The 21,062-nt window shown below is 35.2% G+C and overlaps 2 protein-coding genes across 4 annotated transcripts in view; both read left to right on the top strand.

The window, feature by feature from the left end:
- The first annotated feature begins 3,374 nt into the window (after positions 1-3,374).
- LOC131804282 (uncharacterized) lies at positions 3,375-9,896 on the top strand. The gene is made up of 2 exons (XM_059126893.1): positions 3,375-9,206; positions 9,583-9,896. Exon 1 carries the CDS (start codon positions 8,241-8,243, stop codon positions 9,186-9,188), a length of 948 nt encoding a protein of 315 aa, XP_058982876.1. The 5' UTR covers positions 3,375-8,240; the 3' UTR covers positions 9,189-9,206; positions 9,583-9,896.
- Positions 9,897-10,807: 911 nt separating this feature from the next.
- LOC101901053 (eukaryotic translation initiation factor 4B) overlaps positions 10,808-21,062 on the top strand; it is a 151,368-nt gene continuing 141,113 nt past the window's right edge. For 2 of the 3 annotated variants that reach the window (XR_009343052.1, XM_059126891.1), the window contains exon 1: positions 10,808-10,952. Coding sequence is in view for 2 of the 3 variants with exons in the window: in XM_059126891.1 (XP_058982874.1) it covers positions 10,940-10,952 (13 nt within the window). In the remaining variant the exon portion in view is untranslated. The remainder of the gene's footprint in view (positions 10,953-21,062) is intronic. The other variant, XM_059126890.1, reaches the window with a different exon arrangement.

The raw sequence follows: 21,062 nt of genomic DNA, 5'->3' as shown, positions 1-21,062 counted from the left end.
AATTGTTAAAATATTTTACAAAGACGTTCCAAAACATACAACAAAAAGTGAAATTACTGTACAAAATACATACACCTATATAATAAAACTTAGATGCTAATAGTTGTATTTAAAAACTTAAAATCTAATGAACTAAAACTGAATTAAAATTTAAAGTACAAAACTAAGTGAACTAAAACTAAAACTAAACTACATAACTTAAGCTAATTGTGATATATCTAAATTGCACTACCCGAAAATAAAAATAATATACGAGAATAAAAAACAAAACTAATTTTTTACTAATTTCAAAAGGCTCAAAGGCAAAAAAGGTAAGCCTAAAAACATTTGGTCCTCCAGAGCCGGATTAAAAAAGTGAAGTTTTTTAAATTATTAAAAACGAAAAAAATTTTGTGAGTGGACGGACAGAAAAAAAAAAACAGTGAAAAAAGAATAGTGAAAAAATACAGTGGGGTGCAAAAATAAGTGGAAAGTTAAAAAAGTTTTGAAAAAAAAATACAATAAACTTTGGAAAAATTTTTCAAAAAAAAAAAATAGACAGTGAACAGTGCAACGAAAAGAGACTATACACAGTGTTACAAAAAAAATAAAATTTTTAAAATTTTAGAAAAATTAAATTTTTTCTTCAATTTTAAAAAATATAAAATCTAAACAATTAATAAAAAGTTTTTTATACAAAAGAAGACAATACACAGTGTTACAGAAGAGACGTTAAAAAGTAATATTCAAGAGACAATTTACAGTGACACAAAGAGCAACAACCAGGACAATTGTGGAAACAGCAGCAAAGGAGAAGCGGACGGACACGCGCAGCACAACAACAACAAACAAGGTACAACATCGAGACCCGGAAAAAAAATCCAAAGTGAGTACTCGTGAAATTTTCTTTTTTGACACAAAAGGGCATTTCGGGAGCAAGTAAATCTTTAATATTTGCATTGACCCGCATATTCCCATAATTTGCAATAACACTTTGACCCATATTCAAAGCTGCTAGTTGCCCACTCTGACACAGTGACTGAAAATTTCCCAATTTTGAGCCATTTTTCTGGACGGACATTTGGCTTTTGACCCGGTAAAAAACAGGCAGACATATTCTTTTCTGAAAAACGGGAATTTTCAGCTATATACAAATATATATATACTAAAAATTTTGGAATTTTCTGAACGTGGAGTTCAGGCGAATACATAAGCGCCATATTGACACAAACACATAAGCTTTAAACTTTGGAAAATTGGCGTCACCAAGAAAGCACATAAACGCCATATTGCAACAATTTTATATACAAATTTTGAAACAAAGCGTCACTTGCAATATATAGTCGCCATATTTTTTGGACAAATTTGGCGTCATCCGAATACATAAACGAGTAAATAAAACCCGTTTAAAAAATAGCGTCTGGTGGACAGACGAAAAATAACCTAAATTTTTTTGAAACATTTTTTGAAAAAAAAGCAAGCGTCTGGTGGACAGACATACATGTTATACAAAACCAACAAACGTATTTGAATTTTTTGAAAAAAAAAATTGACAAACAAGCAAGCGTCTGGTGGACAGACATACATGAGAAACTTAAACTACAAATTTTTTTTAAATTTTGGAGAACAAATTATATATCGGAGTCTGGTGGACAGACATACAATCGATCCCATATATTTACAATTTTTTATTTTTATTCTAATTTTAACCTTTTTTCCCATTTAGCACAATATTTATTGCTCTAAGGAGCTTAAAAAATTTTTCTGTGACCCAAAATTAATTTCTTGCATTTTTCGCAGAAATATTTTGCTGGTATACTTTTTTGATTTTGTGACACATTACACGACTTTTTGGGAAAAATTTCTTCCTTGGATTTTTTTTTGCAATTTCTTGATTTTTGCAATTTCTTGAATTTTTCTGCAATTCCTTGAAATTTATGCTGAAAATATTTGGATTTTGACCCAAATTATTTTCTTTTGAAATATTTTGCTGGGACATAAAATTTTCCGCTGAAATATCTGGACCTTGACCCAAATCAAATTTTTTGGAAATTTTTGCTCAAATTTTTGGATTTTTGACCCAAATTATTTGTTTGAAATATTTCTGCTGAAATATTTGGATTTATACATACATAATTTTCTCTAATTCTCGTTGCGAATTTTATCGAAAAAATTTGGCGAATTTAGAAAATTTGTTGAATCAGACAAATTTTCACAAGCAATAATCAAAGTTATTGGTTATAAAATAAAATCCTCCTTTCATAGGATATTAAGTGATTTTAACCAAAAATTTTTAAAATTTTTTTCGACAACCCAACACACATTTTTACTTCGTTGAAATTTTTTTGGATTCTCTGATTTTTTTTTTGGAATTTTCAACTCCTCGTTGACAATCAAATTAGACTCTCGTTTTTTTTTGGAAAAAATTGTTACTGAGCAAAACATCTCTGGTAATTTCTGCTTTGCAATTCTCGTTTAAACACTTTTGTTTTAAAAACCTTTGATTATTTGTCGAATTGCAAGAATAAAATCCTCCTGTAAGTGGACCTTAAGAGATTTTATTTTCCTTTTTGCTCATTTTGGCGAAATTTTGACCCTTCTGGTAACCCAGCAAACATTTTTTAATCAAGTCAGTCCGGCGTCAAATATAAAGAAAATTTTTGAATTTTTGGGAAAAAAAAAAAATTTTAATTATTGAAAGGAACGAAATATAATTTGACTCAAACCAATAAAATAGGATCGTTTTCGTCGACAACTATTGAGAAAAAAACCTATCCTCATTTTAACAAATAAAAATTTGGATAAAAGTTTAAATTCTAAACCAAGTTAGTCCTTTTCATTGGGCAACTTTTCTTTTTTGTAAACCAACAAAATTTCGTAAAGGTTAACGCTCAGTTTTCAAAATGGATAAAACGTTAAGCGATAAATTCACAAATTGCGTCAACGATCTTCTGGATTATATTTCAATTTTTTCAATAACCAAACCTGATGACACGGTACATACTTTGGAGACAACAAGGATGGAGTTGGACTCTGCATGGGACCAGGTCAAGAGAGCCTACATAGACTGCCGGGATTATGTTCCAGAAGAGGAAGGAAAGCCGATCGATAAAAATAAACTGAGAAAGTACTATATGGATACAATGGGATCGTACAAAAAAGCGCTGAGTTCAATAAATGGACAAATTCAAAATCTTTTGGATGAAAAGACACAGGAAAAAATGAAAAGAGAGTCAGAGATGTCACAACAAGGAAGGGAAGTGGATTTTACTAATGTATCGCGGCTACCTCCATGCGATACAGACACATTTAAAGGTGGTTATAGAGAATGGCCAACTTTCAGAGATCTATTTTCGGCAATTTATATAAACAACTCAAAATTAAGCAATGTCGAAAAATTATTCCATTTAACGCAAAAGACAGCAGGAGAAGCTAGAGAAATTATTTCACATGTCCCACTAACTAATGATGGATTTACATTAGCATGGAAAAATCTCACAGATCGTTACGAGAATAAACGAATGCAAATTAATGAAGAAATCAAGACACTTTTTAATCTACCTGGAGTTTCTGCTGAATCAAGTCACTCTATTCAAAAACTACAACGCACGGTAAATAGCAGCATTCAGACACTGGGGATGCTTGATGTCGATGTTAAAGGATGGGATCCGATTTTAATATACATTTGTTCAACAAAATTACCTAGAGGCTTTTTAGAAGAATTCGAGAACTCATTAAGCGATTGTAAACAAATTCCAAAATGGGAACAGTTTGACGCTTTCTTAACAAACAAATTCAAAACTTTGGAATCAGTTGGTAATATAAAGCCCTCTACATCGAAATTTGCTCAACAAAAACCAACTAACAATTACACGCCTAGATTTTTGAAAACATTTCAAACAAATGTCTCAAAAAATACAAACAACTTTGGAGGAAGACCTACTAATGTAATATTACCTCAACAAAATAAACAGAAAAATGCTCAAACTTGTCAAGTCTGCAAATCAAATCATTTCATAAGAGATTGCAGCGAATTTTTGAAAAAGAGTGTGAATGACAGAATTCACATCGTGAAAACTTCACACTTATGCTACAATTGCTTGTCATCAAATCACGGAGTAAAGGATTGCAAAAGTCGCTTTGGCTGCCGTATTTGTACTATGAAACACAATACTTTGTTACACAAGGGAACGGAAACCCAAACAACCAACTCATACCTAGCTCGAGTGGAAGCACGACCTAGTACTAGTGCTTCTGCTCTTACAAATCAAATACAGTCCACTTCAAACCTAGAACCAACTACTATTACTACTTTGACCCTCCAAGATAAGCAAATTTGTGAGCGACAATCTGGAGGAACACTACTCTTCACAGCAATAGTACAAATTGAAACCAAAGGACAACTTTACGATGCCCGAGCTCTAATAGACTCAGGATCACAATCCACCTTTATTTCGGAAAAGATGAAAAACTTTTTGAAGTTGCCTACACGGAATAACTTAGTTCATGTCACTGGCTTAAGTCAATTTGTTTCTGAGACTTCAACAAAATCTTGCTTGTTTACTATGAGATCCAAATACGACCCTAGCTTTAAACTGGAAGTCTGGGCTCCAGTTTTAAAGAACTTACCTTCAAATCTACCACCACAAAACTTAGATGAATCACAACTTCGAGATGTAACAGCATTAGAACTGGCTGACCCGAAATTTTACGTTAGTCAACCAATCGATTTACTTATTGGAATGGACATAGGACCATTAATATTCACAATTGGAACTCCAATGAAAACATTTGGATCAATTTTAACACAAAAAACCAAATTTGGATGGATAGTTGGAGGACCCATACCAGGAAGCATCCTTCAACGAAAACAAATATCACTTCTAAATACAACTTCAATAGAGAAAGTACTTACACGTTTTTGGGAGGTGGAAGAGACCCCTAAAAAAGTTTTACGGTCAGAAGAAGACCAATTTTGTGAACAAAACTTCATTGAAACAACAATACGGAACAAGGATGGAAGATATGTGGTGACTCTCCCATTCAAAAAATGCGAGGAATTGGGGAATTCCAGAAACATCGCCCTAGCTCAATTCTACAGAATGGAGAAAAAACTTATGAAAACACCAGAGATCAAAGAACAATATGATGCCTCAATACTAGAATACTTAGAACTTGGTCATATGAGGAAAATCAATCCGAATGAAATAGATAAAATGCCAAATTATTATCTACCACATCATGCAGTAATTAAGCCAGATCGAATCACGACAAAGTTAAGAGTCGTCTTCAATGCTTCTTGCCCATCATCAAACAAAACAAGTCTCAATGACATATTGTTTCCGGGACCCATTTTACAACAAGATTTGGTACTACAAATTCTAAAATGGAGATTTTTTAAATATGCCTTCAATGCAGATATAACAAAGATGTATCGCCAAATACTTTTGGATTCAAAGCAAACGAAATATCAAAGAATTCTCTTTAGAAAGTCTCCGGAAAACCCAGTAGAAGATTATGAGCTGCTAACAGTTACATTTGGAGTTAACTGCGCACCATATTTAGCATTGAGAACTCTTCTTAAACTAGCAGAAGATGTAAAAGAATCATACCCTAGAGCCGCAAATATAATTTTGAATAATTTGTATGTTGATGATGTATTAGCTGGCGGTCACACTGAAGATGAATCAATAAAAGCTCGAAAAGAATTAACTGCTGCTTTAGACTCTGCTGGTTTCACACTCATGAAGTGGGCATCAAATGATCGCAAAATAATACAAGATATTCCACATGAACATTTGCTACCACTCAATTGGCTAGACATTTCCGAAGATGCTTCAACTAAGACCCTTGGAATTCGATGGAATATCTCAGGCGATTATTTTTCTTTCACACCACCCACAATGGAAAATAAAAATATTTCTTCAAAAAGAGAAGTTTTATCAACGATAGCCAAATTGTTTGACCCATGTGGATGGCTGGCACCGGTAGTTGTCGTAGCTAAGTTAATAATGCAACAAATCTGGCTAGACAAAATTGACTGGGATGATCAATTAAAGCCAATAACACAAATGAACTGGAACAATTTCGTCAAAAATAGCAAAGATATTGAATATCTGAGAGTTCCTCGATGGATTCAATACACGCTAGATGGTTCTGTAGAGATTCATGGATTTTGTGACGCGTCAGAAAGCGCATATGGAGCCACTCTTTATATTCGGGTGGAAAATACTGACCATAAGACGCATACATACTTATTAGCAGCAAAGACTCGTGTCGCTCCTATTAAAAAATTATCAATACCCAGACTCGAGTTATGCGGGGCAGTATTACTATCAAAATTAGCTAAATCCATTGTGAATAGCCTACAAATATCAAAATATTCGACACAATTTTGGACCGATTCTACCATCGTCTTAGCATGGTTAAAAAAGCCTCCTTGTCATTGGAGCACATTTGTTGGAAATAGAGTCTCGGAAATTGCTGATAATGTTGGACAAGAAAATTGGAGACATGTTGATTCGGAAAATAACCCAGCTGATATTGCGAGCCGTGGATGTTCGCCTGCAGAGCTAAAGACTAGTGATCTCTGGTGGCAGGGACCTCAATGGCTCAGAATGCCAAAAGACCGTTGGCCATCGTATGAAATCCCAAATGACACAAATTTGGAAGCCAAAACGGCAAAAGTCATGACCCTTTTCGCGGAAAAGGAAGACCCTTTAAAAAATTTCTCCTCTTTATCTAAAATTTATCGCTCATACGCATATGCCCTAAGACTCTGGAAAAATACTGGAGTAAATAGACAACACCTTCGCACTTCAGCAAACGACCTTACATCAGAGGAAATCCAAGATGGAAAACGATCTTGTATAATTCGTACACAAAAATTCGTATATGCAGACGAATACAACGCACTTATGAAAAAGACTCAAATTTCTCCTTCAAGTCCTCTGTTGACACTCAACCCATTTCTAGACTCAAAGGGTATTATTAGAGCAAATGGCCGATTGGTACAATCGCCAGCCCTTACCTACAGCGAACGTCACCCAATAATATTACCACATGGCGCAAAACTTAGCAAATTGTTAGTCGAATTCACTCATAAGGTTACTTTACACGGGGGTAATCAATTAATGACCCGAGTATTAAGGTCCGAATTCTGGATATTCGGACTCAAGTCGCTTATCAAACAAACCATACGAAAATGTCGAATCTGCTTAATTCACAAAAAACAAACCCAAACTCAAATAATGGCTTCGCTACCACCTGAACGCACTTTTCTTTCTCGACCCTTTACAAACACAGGGGTAGATTTTGCAGGACCCTTTAACATTAAAAGTTATTCAGGAAGAGCCTGCTTTATTACAAAAGGCTACGTGTGCCTGTTTGTTTGTTTCGCCACTAAGGCTATACATTTAGAACCAACAAGCGATTTGTCGACATATGCCTTTCTTGCCGCTTTTTCTAGGTTTATTAGTCGGCGAGGTTGTCCGTCTTGTATATTTTCGGACAACGGAACAAACTTTGTGGGAGCGGTTGATCTATTAAAGCGAGATAGACTAGCTTTCATGAAGAATATTCAAAATAGCACAATTCAAAATAATTTCACTCAAAATCTTACTTGGAAATTTATTCCTCCTGGTGCTCCGCACATGGGCGGCTTGTGGGAAGCTGGCGTCAAATCATTTAAAACTCATTTACGAAAAAGTATCCCAAAAATGAATTTCACTTTTGAAGAATTTACAACTATTTTATCAAGAATTGAAGGCTGCCTTAACTCACGACCCTTAAGTCCTGCTAGCGACGACCCAAACGACCTTTCCCCTTTGACACCTGGTCATTTCTTAATAGGAACACCTATTCTTACCCCAGCTGAACCAGACATTTCAGATACAGATTTAAGCTTAGTCAATCGTTGGAAAAGACTCAAAGTTATTTCACAATACTTTTGCAACAGATGGAAATTAGAATATCTTCACGAACTTCACAGAAGAACTAAGTGGAAATATGAAAAGGAGAACATCAAAGAAGGAGATTTAGTTGTCGTAAAAGATGATAGATTGGCTCCGCATGAATGGAAGTTAGGTCGTATCGAAAAAACCTATCCAGGTAGTGACCAAAATACCAGGGTTGTAGACATACGGACGGCAAGTGGCAACATTAGCAGACCCATTACAAAAATTGTCAAATTGTTTTCCGACTGACTAGTCGGATTCCCACTCAAAAAAGAATTTAGTACTCGCCTCAATTTCTTTTCAGATATGGCCGCTTACTTGCCTAACCAGGACTGCCGTCTGGACGATCGCAACCGTAGCCCAGACTCACCTGTCCGTCCCACAGCAAGAAGCGCCAATCGACCCATCCATCGTCCCAGTTCCACATCCCCTGAAAGGCGACAGAGAAGTCGATCCGACGTAAGACCCCGCCAACGCCAAGAAAGACCAAGCTACTGGCAATATTCATGTGGGCTCTGCCAAGATGACCATGCCCTCAGTGCCTGTGAGAGGTTCCGCAGACAGACGCCCTTCCAGCGGTATGAGACCGTGGAGCGTCGGGGGTATTGCCGAAATTGCCTGGCGAGAAGTCATTTGGCCCCCGACTGCCCGTCTTTAACTGGTTGCCGGAGATGCAACGACCGGCACCATACCCTATTGCACGGGGCGTCTCAGTTGGACGAGGTATCCCTCAACATCGAGGCCATTACAACCCCAGCCTTCGCATGGGATTTGGTGTTTGTACCAACAGCGATGGTACGCATAACGGCCGAGGGCATGGAGGGGTTCAGTATGCTGCGAGCCATTATTAGCCAATCTGCGACGATGTCTAAGATTTCGTACGCCGCGTTCCGTCGCCTGGGTCTGCAGTCGCGGAACTACAGAGGGGAGCGATTCACCACCTTCACCGTTTCGCCCCGCCGCACAAACTCTACTTGGAGTCTGAAGGTAAATGCGCTAATAATCGAAGACCTGCCCAGACGCATTTACTCAGACCCGATACTTGAAGACCCCACTAGATGCTTTACAAATTACGCCCTTGCTGACCCTGATCCCCGAGGAAATAGTCCAATCGATGTGGAACTGGGAGCGGACACGTACTCCGCCATAAGTAAAGATGGGTGTACAGCAGCTGGAATTGGAGATGTCCTGGCGTACAACACTCAACTGGGCTACGTGTTTGCTGGGCCAATCAAGAACATGCCGAGGAACTGAAGACCGAGGATCCTTATGGTATATTAGAAATGAATACTTACACTTGTCATTCGGGGCCCAGAAAATGTTCATAAAGTTGCTATAAATTTGCCCAACACTGTTGGTTGGATATTTACCGGCGGCCGCATAAATGGCATCATAACAAAATGATGTAAATAATGTAAACACGTACACATACACACATACATTTATGCAGCCACCGGTAAATTCCAATGCTGAATTCCAATAAATAGGCATCGTCAACAGCCAAAACAGGTTTGATGTGACGATGCAAATTGGAGAATAGTTAGTTCTCACCGAATTTTAAACGCGATCGCAAGTCTCAAGTTTTCCCCCCCGAGTGACAAGTGACAGTGAACAAATAAACGCTAATAACAATTTTTACAAAACACAGTGAACATTCAAAGTACTACAAAAAGCAAAATTACAAAATACAAAAAACATTACAAAATTGTTAAAATATTTTACAAAGACGTTCCAAAACATACAACAAAAAGTGAAATTACTGTACAAAATACATACACCTATATAATAAAACTTAGATGCTAATAGTTGTATTTAAAAACTTAAAATCTAATGAACTAAAACTGAATTAAAATTTAAAGTACAAAACTAAGTGAACTAAAACTAAAACTAAACTACATAACTTAAGCTAATTGTGATATATCTAAATTGCACTACCCGAAAATAAAAATAATATACGAGAATAAAAAACAAAACTAATTTTTTACTAATTTCAAAAGGCTCAAAGGCAAAAAAGGTAAGCCTAAAAACAGGACCTATATAGACATTTCTCTTCCAGGGAGTAAAGTGCTTAGAAAAAACTTCTAGTATGGATTTTTGGACAATTTCATTGCAAAAATTGGCTACGATCGTCAAAATACCGTTGTATGGGGGCACATCTTCGAACTTGACCTGCCTGCAGACAAAAGACTAATCTGTGCAAAATTTTAGCTTCTATTTTTATTTGTTTCAACTCTAGCGTGATTACAACAGGCGGACAGGGCGAAATCCTCCTATATACGCTGATTCAGAATATGTATACTTTGTTATATCTAAAATTATAATTTCGATGAATTACACACGGAATGACAAACATAATATACTATGTATGATGGTCTTTTGAAATGACAAACTAAACAAGAAGATATGTTGCAACATCTAGTTAGCTAATGTAACAAAAGAAACATGACAAAAGAGGAGAATGTAAAACTAAACAATTTTAAAATTGATATTAATTCAAACCAAATAGACCCTTATACTATGCATAAAAATCAACAAAAGAAACATGACAAAAGGGGAGAATGTAATACTAAACCATTTGCAAATTGATATTAGTTTAAACACAAACCAGCTTTAACACACCAATTATCACTATGAATTGCAAAAAATATTAAGCACTTTTCGACACTTTTTTATCTGACTAATTAATTTAGTAAAAGAGATAATAATTTTTTTAAAACACGGAGTACCACAATTTTTGACACTAATCACAACAGGGTTGTCAAATTTTAGAAGAATTTAAAAAAAATCGAAATTATAACTGAAAATCACAAATATCCAATTTGGATGCCGCCATCTGTTGGCGACAGGACACACCTTTTGGATTAAATATTTGTATATACTTGACGCATTCTAGCATCATTTAGCATGTGTCTGGGTTTTATTAATCATCGCTCAAAAACAATTCGTATTACGGCGGTACGAGTATAGTGAATTACGTGTTTTGTTTTCCATTTGTATATTGGATAATGGCGTCTTCAGGTTTGTTTTGTAGACACTGATTTAATATATGACTCAGTTGCACTAATATTTATAAACAATGCGTTGATGAATTAGAATACCGGAATATTAAACAAAGGAATGTTTGCTTTTAGCGTAACGTGTCCAGCTAGTAAATAAAAAGTAATTTTGTTTTTTATATATTCCACTGTTGGAGGGAGCAAGTTGAGTTTAGGGGCTATGCTAGGATCATTTTGAAATTTTTACCGCAGGTGGGTATTTTTAACCTGATTAAGGGAAAGTAATTTCTTCGTGGGGGGAAATACCCGGTTACCCGGTTATTTGACCCGAAAGTTCGAATACAAAATAAGGTTTTTATCCGGTTCTACAAAACTGTTATGTACACAATGGATATCAAAAGCTTATGGAATTGCCTATCCAACAAGTTATCATATGACAGGTTTATTAGAACCGGTTCAGGTTCTAATAAACCTGTATAGCAGTACTTTTTGAAAAACACCTACAAACTTGAAAATATACCCATTATGGTGTACAAAGATCTACATGCTACATTATAGCCTATTTTGCCTTTCCAAAATGGTATATGTGCTGATATCTCTTATAGTTCCAAAGATATATGTGAAGCAAATTATGAAATTGAGATTTTCTCCACTAATATGTATCTAAGCATTTGAAAGTAGCCGGCCTTTGCCCGGGGCTTGAGGTTTTCTCCCCTGGGGTATGTTCAACACCGGCTACGCGATCCATAATTTTTCTAAACATTGTAATTTTGGTAGGTAGCCGGCCTTTTCTCCCCTGGGGTATGTCCAACACCGGCTACGCGATCCATAGTTTTTCTAAACATTATAATTTTGGTAGGTAGCCGGCCTTCGGCCGGGGCTTGAGATTTTCTCCTCTAGGGAATGTCCAACACCGGCCACGCGGTCCATAGTTTTTCTAAATATTTTTGTAAGTAGCCGGAATTCCGTTTTAAAGTTAATATCTTCGGAACTACAAAGCTATAAAGGTAAGATACATATTAGTGGAGGAAATCTCAATTTCATGATTTGCAACACTAATATCTTCGCAACTACAAGAAATATCAATACCTATAGCACTTTTTTGGAAAGGCCAGAGTGAAGGCTACAATGTAGTATGCAGTTTTTAATACACCATAATGGGAGCATTTTCGACTTTTTATGGGTTTTGGTACAAAAATACCAATTTTTTGTATTACTCCGGAACCGATTGAAACCAACCAATCGTATAGCCACTTTTTAGAAAGGTATTTCCATAAGCTTTCAAGTTGTACATTTCAGTTGTGTACAATCGGATAAAACCCGGATTTTGTATCCGAACTTCCGGGTCGAATAACCAGGTAACCGGATATTTCCCCAATAAAAAAAATACCTTGCTGTAATTAGGTTAAAAAGATCTACACGTGGTAAACATAATCGTAATCGCACGACCTTGGAGGCCAATTGACAGGTCCACTTCTCGAAATCAACTTATCGCCAAATTTTGATTTCAATAAGTCAATGGTTGGTAGGGTCTCTTGTGGATTGGTCTCACTCCATATGCTGCAATTTTGCTTATTAACAAACCCGTTAAGCCAAAAATGCGCCTCATCGCTGAACACAATTTTGCGATAAAACAACTCAACGAATCGACGACTGATTTTCAAAATAAATTTGGATAATTTCGTAGCGTTGTTCAAACGTAAGTCTATTCATGATGATTTGTCAGAGTATACTGAAACAAAAAAAAAGGTTCATCAAAATTTAATTTTTTGTTATTTTTTACGATCTAAAGTCCTATCTAGCTTAAAAAACTCCCACTATTACTTTTAGCTTGTAGTGCATGGCAACCCGTGAAGAGTGTCAACCTGCTGCTTGAAATTGAGCTAGAATATCCAGTGGCAGCAAATTAAATTGACGCAAAGAGTCAGATTTTTTGCAGGTCGGAGGGATAGTAAGTAGGCTGACCGGTTTATATCCCATTCATTTTACTGGACGAAATTAAGTTAAAAATTAGTCTGTATTTGGGGGTAATGATCCCCAGACAATGTACTTAGCATTATAATCGCAAGCTGCAATGAAATTGAACTGATGCTAGTAGGATGTGTATGTTTTGGTATGTCCGTATTCTTGGCAGTTTGTACATTGTGGTTGGCCTTTCCTTTTTTAGGTTTAGTTCTACTTTTAATATTGTTTCGGAACTTTATCTTTATTAAACTCTGCCTCCAATCCCTCTCTCGCGAGAACATCCTTTATGTCCTCCATGGTTTTAGAATCTTGAAGCTCTATTATTTTCTTTTCAGAATCCCGAGCACGAACTCGGTCCATATAATACGATTTGAATGTTTATTTCAGGCGATACTATCTCGCAAGTAGTCATTTAATCGAGGAATCCTGCATAACCAGGCCAGTACAATCCTTGCTGCTTTAAATTGAGATTAAATATCGAGTGGCTGGAAGTTTAGCAGCACATTCGATGCAGATTGTGAGCTCCGGATATCAGTAAGGACGCACCTTTCTGCATTGTAGTTAAATTGAATATGAGCGCCCTGGATTCAATCGCATGCCACACATAGCTCAAGACATCCAGTGTTTCTCTTGTGTTCGTCTAAGCCCCCAACTCTTCCTTTTTAATACGATACCTGACGTTTTTGCCACAGTTTGAACTCAAAGAACGTACTGAGGTATTTAGCGCACGAGGAAAGTGAGACCTCATCCTCATTATAAGTGCGTTTGTAAGACTTAGAAGACTTTCCAAGAGAATCCTGCTGACCGAGGGGGCGATCTCCCTTTACGCAGACATCGCGAAACCATCATGATCCGCATCATAATGTGAATTTAGTAGGAAATTGAAAACCAGTTACAGAATCTAATTCATCAGCTAGTTTGTCAAAAAATAAAAAATGTATGTTAATTGTTTAAATATAAAATTATTCTAGATTTAATTACACAGAATTAAAGTCAACACACATTTTACTAAGAGGTTCGCCCATTGAATAATTCGTGCGGTGAAAATCAGTATATAATAATTGGTAGTATCTATTCTAATAGACGAGATTAGGAAATCTGAAGGTATAGTACCACTTAGTATATTTAGTACAAACATGGAGTTCAACATAATACGTCTGCTTTTAAGTGTAGACAATCTAATTAATGTTAGCCTGCTAGCATAAGAAGGCAAAACAAAATTACTATTCCATTGTTCCATTTATATTGCATATTGATTATTGCTGTAAAGTAGAATAGTGTCCAATCTCCCTCTTCGATTGTCAACTCTATTCAGTTTTCGGTGAGAAAAGAAAACCAACCGAATGGTTTGGCTGTTGATTCAATTCTGATTTTAGTGTGGGTGTGGGTGCGACACTAGAATTTCCTTCCACATCTCGTTCCTCAAAATGAGGACTTGCCGGCGGGAAAAATTTCCAGAATTTCCTTCCAAGCTTGTAATCTGTTTTAGTTCGACAGCATTGTGTCCCTCTCTTACACTTGATAGTTGTTTGGACAAGTCATCTTTCCTAGCTTCGACGACTTGCCTTTTCTTTTGTTTCTTGTCCCTTTTTTAGTTTTGCTGGAGTGCTGCATTAGGAACATCTGCTCAATTTCTTCCATAATTGTATAATTGTATGTTTTCTTATTTTATTGGGACTTTTGTTGTCCTCTTTTCACTTTGGTGGCTTTTTTGCTTTGTTTTTGCCCCAATGGCTTTTTTATTTAATTAATCACTTCGGTTATTTTTAAAATACCCATATGGTCTTACATTTAAAATGCCTCAACGGACTTTCATTCTGTAGAAATTCTCCTCTTCTTCTGAAGAGAGAGTCTCTTACCACTGGTGGGGGAAAACTCCTACAATTTTCTCTTTTGTGGTCGCTAGTTCTTTTCACTTTATAAAAAAGTGAAGTCTCGATTGACCAAATGTAAAGTAGAATAGAGTCCAATCTCTCTCTTCGATTATCAACTCTATTCAGTTTTCGGTGAGAAAAGAAAACCAACAGAATGGTTTGGCTGTTGATTCAATTCTGGTTTTATTTTTAAAATATGTTCCTTACGTACTACTGAAACTAATCTAACTTAACCTAGTCGCAGGCACACAATTGTTCTTATCTATTCTAATATTGAATGGAGAACATTGCAGGGCTGCTTGACATTTCATTCAAGTGGTCTTGTGCATCTACTGAGCGCATCGATATATGTGCGCGTGGGTCATAACCTTTATTATCTCACGCATTATCGTATGCGTCAGCGCACAAGATCACCGAATTTCTTCACATGTGATATTTTATAGCGGCTGGGAAATAATTAATTTTAGAACATTTATTTTTTATTGCTACATTTTCCCAGCGTCTCAATCGCACTCAAAAGTATGTATAAAGTATTTTGTACAATTGCACATATTGTATATTGCATATTGAGGATCCCATACAACAGAACCGTATTCTAATATAGGTCTAACAACAGACGTAAATAACTGTTTTAATATATATGGATCAGAAAATTCTTTGGCCCACCGTTTATCAAAACCTAAAACAACATTTGCTTTATTTATCATTGTTATTACATGGCCATTAAAATTTAATTTTGGATCCATCAAGATGCCAAGATAGACAGATGAATCTACAGTTGATAATTAATGACCGTCAAATTATCAACATTCAGCAATATCTGAGCCTGTGACAAATTCCTTATTGTTATATTTCAATACTGTGGGCTTTGTTAACGAAATCCTAAAAAGATTTAGGATTGGATTTAAAATTATTTTTAATCTTGTCGAGGTAAATATTATACAATCTACGAGACACTAAAGTATATTTAGACCTAGCGACAGAGTAATTAGTCTAGTCTATTGTTAAACCTGATTTTTCATATTTACTAAAAAGCTTATTTTTTGAATTTTTTAAACTTGATAACTTTCTGCGAAGCATTACGGATAGGTCCAGCTTTCGCCTTCCCAGGGTGGTACTTCCGGCTTTGGCTCTGCGACTGTCTCACCTCTGTTCTGTATATGGGGATCTTGTTTATCGGGAGTTCCATAATTTTTTAAAATGATGGAACTTCCATATGATTAAAAGGCGCGTCCAGTTTCAGTAATCTTTTAAGAAAAATACTTTAACAAAACATATTAATATTATTTAAGATCTGCTGATATGCACTACATTATGAATTTGAATCTTTTATATATTTAGATACAATAACAATAAGTTTCCATATCTTTGATACTATTATTTTCTATATGGGTGTTGTCAATACAATTACCCTATAATTTTCGTGCTTGTGTTTTTGTGGTCTTGTAGATACAGATATATCTGTGAATGAATTTACTAGAATTTACAGTTATATCTAATTATCTCGCGGACTATAGTAATAGTCTTCTCGATTTCTTCGCAGAAGCGGCTTCCAGCATACTAGTTGCTGTAGGAGTACAACTATAGATGACGAAAACGTTACTTGACCAGACAAGAACTGAAAATAATGAAAAAGTAAAGAGTCTATCGTGTCGCCCAAATAATAGAAGTTGGTGGGCCAAGCTATTTGGGTGGACGGATAGTTTGCTTAAGTTGGTATGTTGAGGTCCTTGTGTACTTTTACGTTTCTTATGTACCAAGGTGCACCTGTAATAGGTCGAAGAATATTCGTTTGTCTTCTTTTGTATCTTTCTAACGTTGGAGGCACTAGCTGTGCACCAGATCTGTGTACTATAAGTCCAATTTGTTATGGGCATATTATATTTAACAACAAATGTACGATTCGACAAATATCTACAAAAAAGCATGTGTCTTTAGTTAGAGATTCCCAAATTTTGTATAGAATTCCTAGATGGCAAACTCTGTCAAAGGCTTGGGAAATGTCTATAAATAACGCAAAACAATATTATTCAATTTCGAATGCCATTCTAAAGTTTGTGACTGTGCGGTGCACTTGCTCAATGGTACTGTTGTTCTTACGGAAGCCGAATTGGTGGTCGGGAATGATGTTACTGGATGTAATATGGGTAGTAATCTTTCTTAGTAATGTTGTTTCGAATAAGTTTGAGAGTATAGATAGAAGATTGATGGGTCTACACGATTTGAACTCCGCTGGCTTTTTTCCAGATTTCGGAATCGTTACTATTTTAGATTCTTTCTTTCATTAGTTAGAAATAACTTGAGCATGTTTGGAGTAATTCGATCGTTCCAGGGGATTTTTTAGTTTCGCCGAGGCTACAGTTTTCGATTTCTTTTAGAGAAAATTGGATTCGGAAGAATCTCATCAGTATGAGGTTGATGGTCCGGGATTGGTGTAAAATCATATTCATATATATATATATATATATATATATATATATATATATATATATATATATATATATATATATATATATATATATATATACATATATATATATATATACACATCATGATCCGCATCATAATGGGAATTCAGTAGGAAATTGAAAACCAGCTACAGAATCTAATTCATCAGCTAGTTTGTCAAATAATAAAACATGCATGTTAATTGTTTAAAAGTACAATTATTATAGATTGAATAACTTCTAAACTCATACCAAAATCTACATTACAATACACAGCATTAAAGTCAACACACATTTTATTAAGAGGTTCGCCCTTTGGTCAAATTTAGTAATTCACATTTCACTCTCTTCCTGTCAAATTTTGTATACACTTTGGATTTTGGGGACAATACAATTATGTTTATTCATTATCATTATAAATTCAAAAGGCCTCCGCTACAAAATGGCGGATAATTTATGTTTTATTAATCCCATCAATATGGTTATCAAATGAAAGTGCACAAACCAGTAGAATGCAATGTACTATATATACAATTAAAATCCAAGATTGCCGCCTCCACAAAATGGCGGATAACTCAGGTTTTATCAATCCCATCAGCATGGATATCAAATGAAAGGTCTCAAGAAGTAGAATACAATTTACTATACAAAATTGAAATCTAAGATGGCCGCCGCCACCAAATGGCTTATAACAATTTTTTATCAATCCCACCAATATGGGTATTAATTAAAAGGTCTTGACAAGAAGAATACAATGCACTTTACAATCTCAATATTTAAGATGGGCGGAGCCACTAAATGGCGTTCAATAATAAAATTTAAATTTAAAAATTGCATCGGTAATTTGTAACTGATTAATCTAACCAGAATCCACCACGGTTTTATTTTAGTCTAGTATATGCATATGTTTATAATTCCCACGACTGCATCTATTTTATTATTTTTGGCTTTTAGTACATTAATCTTATACATTGAAATGTATGCTTAACATAAAACGTTTAACTTTTTTTCTTCTACAGTTTTTGCCTAGGTCCCATTTTCTAGGCGAATTGGAGATTCGTGGGCGATATGTCTTCTCAAGTTTTTTGTGACTTTCCATAATCTCTCTTTTGGTTCTAGATTATTTAGCAATATTTTTAAGTTTTTAATCTGAGTGCTCCTTTTAGTAGTTTTTCACATTCTTTCAATTTGTCCCGAAGCCTAGGGGAGCTTCCCTATCCATTCTCATCGGCCTTTCTTTTTTTCAGACACAAGCTTTCGAATGATAGAAACAACCCTAAGGTAATAGCAAAGACATAGAAGTATAAAGATGGGACAAGGCAGAGTAAAGATATGGCAACCCAGTAAAATTTCATCTGTTGTTATGATATCGTAACAACATAGTTAGTTAGTACAAAGCAATTTAAACCGCTTAGGCAATATGCAATTAATTGGGAAAGTCTATGGAATATAATTTTGAAACCCAGTTTTTGAATTATTCAAACTTTTGTCTGTAATTTTTTTTCTATAAATGTGGTTTTTATATTAACATGGTTCTGTCATGAACTGTTATCTAGATAGTATAGACACAAACCATTTGCTCAGAATGCATTTTGTCTAGTCTTTACCATTTTAGGTCTTTGGTAATAGGTTATAAATTGGATGAATTTGTCCCCTTTTCTTTAGCTGCGAAGATTTATATGTTAGTCCTACTCGTGGCAAAATTTCTGAAGGTAGAACAAAGCTACACCCTAAATACAAATTTTTTCTTTTGGTGCCCTTATTCTGTCAAAACATATACAACTTTTGTGTATGTTTCATCAAGATGGGACAAGACAGAGTCAAAATATGGCAACCCTGTGAAAATACATCTGTTGTTACGATATCATAACAACATAGTTACCAATGTAAACTGATTTCAACCGCTAAGGTAATGTGCAAATTTTTGGAAAGGTCTATTATATCGAATTTTGCAAAAAAATTTGGGATTTGCAAATTTTTATTTGTTATTCGTTTTTGAAATTGTGGTTTTTATATTAACATGTCTCTTACAATGAGCTATTTGGTTTGATGGGCATGAAAATAAATTTAAATTTAAACTGTACAAATTTGATTTTTCGTTTACCAACACTGGTTTTCTGTCAGAGATAAATTTAACTACATTTTAGTGAGAGTAAATTTAAATATAACTCAAAACTGCTTGTTATGAAAACAAAAAAAGTTCCCACAGTGGTCAGACTTATATTTCATATGATCACTGTAGGAGAAATTGGTTTGGACCCACTGTGGGAAAATGGTTAAGGATGCACCTCTGTGGTGTCTGGCCACTGTGGGATTTCCAGATGGGTTTGGATTATGAAAATAAGTGGTTTAAAAGCATTTTCGATGCTCTTTCCGAAAATTGACACTATAAAGGTGCATTCTTAACCATTTTCCCACAGTGGGTCCAAACCAATTTCTCCTACAGTGACCATATGAAATATAAGTCTGGCCACTGTGGGATTTCCAGTTGGGTTTGGATTACAACAATAAGTGGTCTAGGAGCATTTCGATTCTCTTTCCGAAAATGGACACCATAAAGTGGCGTCCTCAACCATTTTCCCACAGTAGGACCCCATCAATTTCTCCTACAGTGACCATGTGAAATATATGTCTGGCCACTGTGGGGTTTCCATATGGGTTTGGATTGTCAAAATAAGTTGTCTAGGAGCATTTTCGATGCTCTTTCCGAAAATGGACATCATAAAGGTGCATCCTTGACCATTTTTCCATAGTGGGCCCAAACTAATTTCTCCTACAGTGACCATATGAAATATAAGTCTGGCCACTGTGGGATTTCCATATGGGTTTGGTTCATCAAAATAAGTGGTCTAGAAGAATTTTCGATGCTCTTTCCGAAAATGGACACCAAAAAGGTTCATCCCTAATTATTTTCCTACAGCGGGTCAAACCAATTTCTCCTACAGTGGCCATATGAAATATAAGTCTGACCACTGTGGGATTTCAAAATGGGTTTGGTTCATCAAAGTAAGTGGTCTAGGAGCATTTTCGATGCTCTTTCCGAAAATGGACAACATAGAGGTGCATCCTTAACCATTTTCCCACAGTGGGCCCAAACTAATTTCTCCTACAGTGACCATATGAAATATAAGTCTGGCCACTGTGGGATTTCCAGATGGGTTTGGTTCATCAAAATAAGTGGTCTAGGAGCATTTTCGATGCTCTTTCCAAATATGGACACCACAAAGGCGCATCCTTGATTACTTTCCATTAGTTTGTTTCAGTTTGTAGGTATTTATGCGCGCAGTGTTTTGAATGCCAAATTTGATATGGGAACAAAGTTTTTGCAATTATGCATTTTAAATAAAAATTCATATAACATTTTTATTATTATAATTTTCATTATTGTAACTTTTATTTTGTTTTCATAATAAGCAATTTTGAGTTATATTTAAATTTACTCTCAATTTAAGTTTATCTCTGAGAGAAAACCAGTGTTGGTAAACGAAAAATCAAAGTAGTGCAATTTAAATTTATTTTCACGCACATGTATGTTTGTGTATTGTTTTCAATAAAAAAATACAAAAATTGGAAATTATTTCAAATTCGGTTGCAAATAAATGCATATTTTCGACGTTTATTGCCAACCCATTTTTCAAATTTGTGATAAAACTGTATTGTTCTTCTGTCAAAAATTCTATTCTTGTTTTACGGGGTTTCCGTGAAAAAAATTAAAAATAAACAAAACCATCTGATTTGTTTTTCATTTCAAAGTGTATTTGAAACTATAAGACTCCGTTACAGAGTTGAATTTTTCTAGTTTCTTTGAAGTTGAGCAACGTTTCTTATTGAATCATGGTTCTAATT

Source organism: Musca domestica, unplaced genomic scaffold (genome assembly GCF_030504385.1).
Source record: "Musca domestica strain aabys unplaced genomic scaffold, Musca_domestica.polishedcontigs.V.1.1 4, whole genome shotgun sequence".
NCBI lineage: Eukaryota > Metazoa > Arthropoda > Insecta > Diptera > Muscidae > Musca > Musca domestica.
The sequence above is the reverse complement of the archived record's forward strand: the minus strand, read 5'-3'. Positions and strand labels throughout refer to the sequence as shown.

Excerpts from the sequence above, each read along its gene's own strand:
- LOC131804282 (XM_059126893.1), top strand. The coding sequence starts at position 8,241 with ATGGCCGCTTACTTGCCTAACCAGGACTGCCGTCTGGACGATCGCAAC.